The sequence below is a fragment of the Anas acuta genome, chromosome 8 (genome assembly GCF_963932015.1).
Source record: "Anas acuta chromosome 8, bAnaAcu1.1, whole genome shotgun sequence".
In the NCBI taxonomy this organism is placed as follows: domain Eukaryota; kingdom Metazoa; phylum Chordata; class Aves; order Anseriformes; family Anatidae; genus Anas; species Anas acuta.
In genome coordinates this window covers 20,204,069-20,211,702 of record NC_088986.1, presented here as the reverse complement: position 1 = coordinate 20,211,702, position 7,634 = coordinate 20,204,069, and the positions used below count along the sequence as shown (strand labels likewise).

Genomic DNA, 7,634 nt, shown 5'->3' with positions numbered 1-7,634 from the left:
CCCGGGACTGCTGCGGGTGTCAAGCACCAACCACCACGGGCTGAGGGCACGGAACGGCGCAGGAGGCGAAATGGCGGAGGGCAGGAGACCCCCACCCGCCCGCCTCCACGGCGGGACGGCCCCAGCACCCAGCACCCCGCGGCCCGTCCCGGCTCCCCGGAGGGCTCCGCAGGCACCGCCTGGGGGCAGCGCCGAGCGCGGGGCGGCTCCGCGGGGAGGCTCCGCCGCCAGCCCCGGGCCCGCTCCGCCCTGAGGGCAGCCGGAGCCCGCCCCGCCGCGGGCGGCGCATGCGCGGCGCCGTGTGTCCGCCTGTCAATAAAGCTTGAACCAGCGCCGGGCCGGGGGCGCTCGGGCGGGCGCGTTTGGTTTGGGGGTGCTGTTTTTTTTTTTTTCTTTTTAATTTTTTTAAAATATTTTTTGAACCAACTTTATCGCTCCGCTGGCGCCGCCCGCTCGCCCGGCGATGCGCTGAGGCGGCCGCCGCCGCGCTCGGCCCCGCTCCGCCCGGCCCGGCCTCGGCATGTCGGGCAGCCGCCCGCCGCCGCACCCCGCCGCGCCGCCCGCCGCCTCCTCCTCCTCCTCCTCCTCCTCCTCCTCGGCCGCGGCCATGGCTCCCGGCTCGTCCTCCTCGGGCGGCTCGGCGCCGCGGCCTGTGCTGGTGGCGGCCGCCGTGTCGGGCTCGGGCGCGGCGGTGGCGGCGGGCGCGGGGCTGGCCCGGCTGGCGGCGGCGGCGCGGCCCGGAGCGGGAGGAGGAGGAGGAGGAGGAGGAGGTGGGGGGGGGGGAGGCTCCTCGGCGAGCGGCGGCAGCAGCAGGAAGAGGCCGCTGCTCACCCCGCTCTGCAACGGGCTCATCAACTCCTACGAGGACAAGAGCAACGATTTCGTGTGGTGAGAGGGGTGGGGGGGGCGTATCGCGACAGCGCGGGGCGGGCGGCGATAGGAGGGGCGGCCCCGCGGGCACCCGGCTGGGCTGTGCCCACTGGAAGGGCTCGCCCTGCCTCCCAGCACAGCCAGGCCGCCCCCAGGAGGGCCCCGAGGCGAGGTGGCCCTTCTGGAGGTGAGCACAGGGCTGCTGCTGCCCAGTTTGGGGTTCGTGCCCCTCCAGGGGAGGTGTGAGGCTCGTGGCTGCTGGTCCTGACACAGCCAGCGAAACCCTCGTGGGTTCTGCTGGGGATGGTCAGCTGGCGTGACATAACGGTATGCTCGTGTCAGCCTCGCAGCTAAAACCAGGTGGGTAGGAAGAATCTGCGATGATGAGATGAAGGTTTGTCTGGAGTCCCTTCATGTGTTGTCCTTCTAATGTTCAGCCCAAACTGCAGGTCTTGACTGGAAGTGCCCCTTTGGCAGGTGTTGGGGAGCGAGGCTCGCCACAGGCTCTGCGTTGAGAACTAGCTGGTAATGCTGGGTTTTAAAGAGGGCCCTATTGCTAATGGCTTTCAAATCTTCAAACATAAGGAGTAGGTTTGGCTTTTATAGCTGGCTGGATGTACTAAAATGTGAGAACAGAAAGTTGGGGTAAGTGTTCACAGCTGAGAGGCGAACTGTGATGATGAGATACTGGAGACAAGCATGGGTTAGAGGAAAGTTGTGCATCTGAAGGAACCCATAAAACAGGAGGAAAAGGAACGGACCGCAGCTGGCAGGGTGGCCTTGTCTGGCTGTGCTGACTTCCAGGTGAGGGTCAGATGTTTGGCATCTCTGCAGGACAGGCATCGTAGCAAAATCCTGCAGACCCGATCCTATAGCTTTGTAAGCGATCTGGCAGGGTAGATAGGAAATATCCCTGCTACTAAAGTGAGAACCTGAAGCTGCTGAAAAGTTAGTGGCAGGAAAACCAGCAACTACTGGCTAGTAATAAGGAGCAATTTCTGATAGTTACTTCTCCCTGTGGGTAGTGGTTTGCTCTGCAGCAGAGTTGGGGGTGAGCGCACGTCCCTGATCAGCTGGGGTCCTGCTCTGAGTGCCAGGCCATGTTAGGTGCATTTAGGGGCACTTGTTTTGGGAGATGCCTGCCTTGCTGCTGCTCACGGGTTTTCTGGTTGTGAGTGTTCTTGCTTCTTCCTTCCCACTGCTGTAATGCTTCAGCAGGGCTGGTCTGCAGCCATCACTCCCTATCCCTTTAGAGTTATCTTTTGCTCTGTGTTTGTTGTCTGTTGTAGACATGAATGTGTTTGGAGGGAAGGGAAACAAAGTAAGTTTCCCTTGGGAAAGGGACAGTTGAAATATTTTGCATTGGTTCAAAAAGCAGGGTTTCTTACTGTTTTTTGTACAGGTAAGTGCTTCAAGGAGAGTGCATAATGAGTTGTTTTCTCCTCATCCAGGAGTACTGCTGGCTGAACTAAGTGAGAAGGAAAAATCAGCTGAGCAGTAATCAAGGCAAAATGTCTATTCCTGTCCCCCTCTTGGTATTTACAGGAGAGCCATGCTGGGTGTATTTAAGTGCAGGTCAGAACCTTTAAGAGCAAGTGATAATTATAGTTAACTTACCTGGGTTCCTCACTGCCGTGTGTTTCTGTGGGCTGTAGGGCTTGTTCTTGTTTATATTAACAGTAGATTCAAATTATAGTACTTATCTTTTTTTGAGGTAGCAATACAGTTATGTAGCACAGAAATAAAAGTTCAGCTGGCGACTTTAGAGTTTTGAGCAATGTCCAGTAAGACGGGTGCATATGTGAGGGCTTAAATAATTGATTTAAGCAAGCTTTGGCTGTCCCAGCCTGAGAGGCAGAAGCTTTCTGTGTGCCATTTTTCCATAAGGGTGCTGTCAAGCCACTGCCAGCTGCAGGGAGGGGAGCATTTGACGATTTTTCTGCACGTGGGCCGTAAGTTCCTGCTAGCCGCAGCTGTAAAGTCAGTGGTAGGTCCTGCCTGTACCAGGCTGAAGTTGGGAAAGAAAAGAGAAGTTTGGGTGAGTTGCGTGTGTGCAGGTGCGTGTGGAAATACTGTAAACAGTGTGCGCAACCTGCCTGCCTGTCATCCAAAGATGCCCTCTCAGCACTGTGAGGCTGAGGCTTTAACCCAAACGTTGGCATAGCTTGCTGAACGTTTCACAACCCAGCCCAGCAAGTGTACGTCAGGAGTTTGTACATGGGTGCTGTTTGTGGTACGCAGCACCTTCCTGGAAGTGTGGCATGCCCCACCAGGAAAGTGTGTGTGTCTGACTTGCCAACTGCGTGGTGGTGAGGGAAACTTTTTGTGCCTCTTTGTGCACGCTGTGGATTTGAAGGCAGACTTTGTGCTGCTTCTGCAGCCAGGCCTTTCTGCAGTTGCCTGGAGAGTGTCTGTCTGAAAGGGAATCCTCTAATTGGAGGATTTCCTTCTCTCCAGCAGTGTAATTGCCTACGGTTTTCCCAAGCCTTACCTTAACCCTCCCAATTAATGGTTCACTAAACCTTTCTAAAACCAGTTACTCTCTGCTTTGCTTCCCAGATGGAGGGGATCATACTGCAGGCTGACTTTTCAGAGGCTGTTTCATATCAATGCTTGTTTCTGAGCTCTTTCATAAATACAAACATGTGGAAAAGAGTATGTGGCATACAGACCTGGAGAGGTACAGCCAACTTACCTGGCTGTAGGAAGCACTGTTTGCTACACTTAGAGGTAGACTTGTGAGTCTTTTCTTAGGTATTTACCCATTAATGGTGATGCCAGGCATGGACTGAGTATGTTTGTGATCTGGTAAGTTCCTTTAATAAGGAGTGCTTCAAACTGACTGGAGGTCACAAACTGAAGTGTTACCCTAAACAGCTGTTTATGACAGTTCTATAATCTGAAACAACGATAACTCCATAATCTGTTCTTGTGTTATAGCTTTGTACTGATCAGATAGTAATGGCAGTGCTCTTTAACTGGTCACACTCTGAGCAAATGACAGAGCCTGGAGTCAGTCCTGCTTTCTTCTCAGACCCAGGAAGAACAGAACAGGAGGGAGAAGCTGTAAGCAGGTCCTGTTTGGCGTGGGACAGAAGGAAGTATGAAATGTGCTTGAATTTTATAGTGACTGTTTTCACCAGGTGTTCAGGTAGCTGAGGTTGACAGCAGCACTTGAAGTACTCTGAAAAGAGCTGGCAAAATGCAGAGATAAGTAGTTGGTTAAAAAAAGTTTGATATCTGCCCTGATGTCTCAACCATGGGGAAAGAAAATACCTGATAAGCCTTTGCAGTTTAGAAAGTGCTGGACAAGGAACTGTTGAGTAAATAAGGTATTGGTATCTGGTAAGGAACATTGAAATCTATGGCTGCTGAAGTACTTTGCATCTTTTTACGTGGCACTGCTGCTTAAGGCTCTCAAGTAGAGAATAAGAGCTACCTCATGCATAGGAGCCTTGATTTTGCCATACCTGTGCTGCTCAGCTTTGGCACATGCTGCAAGCCGCAGTATGGCTCAAGTTCCTGCCTCTGGCCTTTAATCTGTTCTTAACCTTCCCTCTCTAGACTCCATGAAAACAAATGGCACACAGCAACTCTCGTGTAACAGCCAGCTTGGCTTTGATAAGTATTGAGACATCAGTCTTGTTTCCATTTGTAAATCAGTCAGCGTTTTGGAGTGAAACTGTTCTTAATGGAAACTTCAGGCTCTGTTGAATGACCCTGTGCTGAATGGCTGTTTCTGTGGGCTCTGATCGTTTTTTCTCAGCTGTTTCAACTCTGTCACTTCTCCAGTCAAGCTGGTATGGAGAAGAATATGTTTGGAAATGGGGGTCTGGAGTAGCTGTGGTGTCAGGAGGACATCTTCCTTGTTTAGCTCTGATTTGCCACATCCGACTGCAGCCAGAACAGCATGGTAGTCTTGGTCCCTAGTGCACTGCCCGCAAGAAATGCAGGGGTGTACTGGAGAAAACACACCCGACCCTGTAGGAAGCAGCAGTTCTTAGCATTTGTGGGGAGTGGGGCTGTGTTATGTGGCACGATTAGAAGAAAGCAGAGAAGTTTAGCTCTGTCACCAGTGGGGAGAAACCAGCCTCAGATGTTCACACATCTTTTTTGCAGAAAAGGACCTGCTGGGGAAGAGAGGGGCAGGTGGTTGTTAATTATTTTTGTGGCTTCTTCTGGGGAACAATGGGTGTGCAGTGGCTTGGTTGGTTCAAAGAATAATGTTCTGGTTTGATTTGTTTGCTTCTAAGTCATGTGTATGTAGCTGATGTGCTGGGATGTTAAAGACAACCTGTTTTGTGGCCCAGGGTGGGCAAACTCTTTGAGCCATCTGTGATGCCCAGTTTGGTCACTCTGATGGGCATCGAATCGGCAGAGGCTGCAACTTCATCTCCAAATACTATTTTTAAAGCCTGTAGAGGTGTCTTCTTCTCATGTTTAAATGCCTAACGGGGTCTCACAAATTTCTATTCTCTGAAAAGAGCAATGAGATGTGGGAGTGACTTCTCAGGAGTGTTGGTGATGGGCCTTTCAGCCTAGAGGGGGAGAAATGGAGGTGAAATCGCACCTGCTCAGCCAGTGGTGTGGTCTGAGGTCAGGTGTTTTGAACTGAACTTTGGAGAAGATGGATGCTCTGCAAAAGCTGTTAGCAGTCCTGTAACAGTTGCACGTCCTTCTCCCGTCAGCTCCCTGCATGGTCCTTGGCAGTTATGAAGGCAGTTGGTTATGAATGGCTGTTGGCTGAAAAATGGGAGAATAAAGTGATTTTGGCATCGCTTATAAACACCTTGTGTCTGTTCACAATAAAAACAAATGTTTATGATCAGTTTGAGATTTAGTACAGATAGCTAGGAGGTCCTTTGCTTGTCAGAGGTACTCTGGCTTTGGGTAGTTTGCAGCTGTTGAAAGCCTCACCAGTGAAGGCTCACCTGGTTTCCAGTTGTAGCAAACTGCAGGATTGTTCTAAGGCCAAAGAGCCCTCGATTGCCCTTTTGATCTTTATTCTGCCTAGCTGCTGTTGCACTTTTTTTGTCCTCTTCTGTTTTACAAACAGAAAAGATTACCTACGAGTGATTGGGTAGCTGCTTTGAATTAATACTTTTCTTTTTTGTTTTTTTGAAACTTAAAAAGATGTCTTTGATTTTTGTTTTCAGCCCCATCTGTTTTGATATGATTGAAGAAGCATACATGACGAAATGCGGACACAGCTTCTGGTAAGATCTCTGTATCACGCGGTGCTGGTGACCTGACATCATTGTGAAACCTTTTCCTTGAGTTTTCTGCTACTTCTGTTTTCTGTCCCTGCGCTGAAGAAATCGAAATCAAAATTTAAAAGGTGGTTACCAGTTAAACTAAAATGAAGTCTACGAAGTGTTAAAACCCAAACTTTGTGCCACCATGATTTCCTCTGTAATGCAATAAAATGGTCATAAGCTGTTGGTAGCATTCTGTGCTCAGAGTCAGAGCAGTTTGTCAGCTCATTTTCTTGTGAAATGGAAGCTTTCTGTTACCACCTGAAGCAGTGGGTCCTGCTGTTACAGAGGTCACAGGAGCCAGTGTTGGTGTTGGGGAGGTCCTCTCTTCCTTCATGCAAGACCATACGGTTTGAAGTGGCTTCCAGGTTGTCTAGGGTGATTCTATTAAACTTCAGAGAAGGTGCTTTAGGCTTGTTTCTTTCTTCTCCCCATTGATCTTTTTCTCTTTGCAAAATGTTTACTAGGAAGCTGTTGTATCAAATAGGTTCAAGGTTCACATTGTTTCAGTATGTTATCTCTGGTTGTCACAAGGAGCAAGAATGTTTCATGGAAACATACAAGAACCCTCTGGGGCAGGTGTACAGTTATCTGCTCCTCCAGATCTCAACTAGGGGTTGGAATAAATGTTGAACCATGAGGCTTTAATGTTTGCTGCATTCCATGCTGTTATGGTGTCTGTTAAACAGAAACAAATCTCCCGCCTTTTCAAGAAGTAATATTTTAGTAGCATAAAACACCTTGAGCAACAGATTCAGTTAACTTTCAGAATGTTTTGACCTCTATATGTATACGGGTAAGATAACATCTGATTTTATGCCCTATATGTAATATTTTAACCTGGTGATCTGTAACAGTTTTGAAAAAGTCCAAGATAAGAGGCATTCAAATACCTTTATTTAGGAAGAACAGAGCAATGTTGTCTGATACCTTTTGAAATTGACATCAAGCTTGGTTCATAGGGAGCGAGGTGCTTAAATTTAATGTTAAAGTGCATCTTTGGAGTTACTCTGTCCCTCAGATAGCTAAGAGCTCAACAGTGACTCTGGAGTGACTTGTATTAATAGCTGCTGAGAGGCAGAGGGGAAATGTGAGACCCTGGTGAAGATACTTTGTCAGTGCTTGATTACGTGAAGCGCACAGTAGTTTTCAGTGTCACTTGCAAACTATTTGGCTAACCTGGAAAAGTTGCTCCTGAATAACACTGTCTGCTAGCTCTGCGTGTGGAAGCAGGGCACAAATTCAAGATTCAAGCATAACTGAAGTATGCAAGTTGCCATAATCCTCAGTGAAATAAAGGAGTAAAGTACTTAAATACCTTTTTGTAATCCTTGCCAAGAAACTTCATTTTTTTTTGCTGTAGCATGCTCCTAGTCAATATTGGAATGCTTTGACTCCACTGTAAGATCTCGACAACACAGCTGTTAGCTAGCAGTGCAAGTCAAGTACACATTATCTAAGGTTGATGCTATTTCCTTTGTACTTATGTTTTTTTCTTTATGTTTACGT

The 7,634-nt window shown here is 49.1% G+C and overlaps 1 protein-coding gene across 3 annotated transcripts in view; it reads left to right on the top strand.

Annotated features, from left to right (window-relative positions):
* Window positions 1-293: 293 nt before the first annotated feature.
* COP1 (COP1 E3 ubiquitin ligase) overlaps window positions 294-7,634 on the top strand; it is a 126,653-nt gene continuing 119,312 nt past the window's right edge. For 2 of the 3 annotated variants that reach the window (XM_068689962.1, XM_068689961.1), the window contains exons 1-2: window positions 296-888; window positions 6,027-6,086. In XM_068689962.1, coding sequence (XP_068546063.1) covers window positions 521-888; window positions 6,027-6,086 — 428 coding nt within the window. In that variant the 5' untranslated portion in view covers window positions 296-520. Of the gene's footprint in view, window positions 889-6,026; window positions 6,087-7,634 lie in introns of all 3 variants that reach the window. The other variant, XM_068689963.1, reaches the window with a different exon arrangement.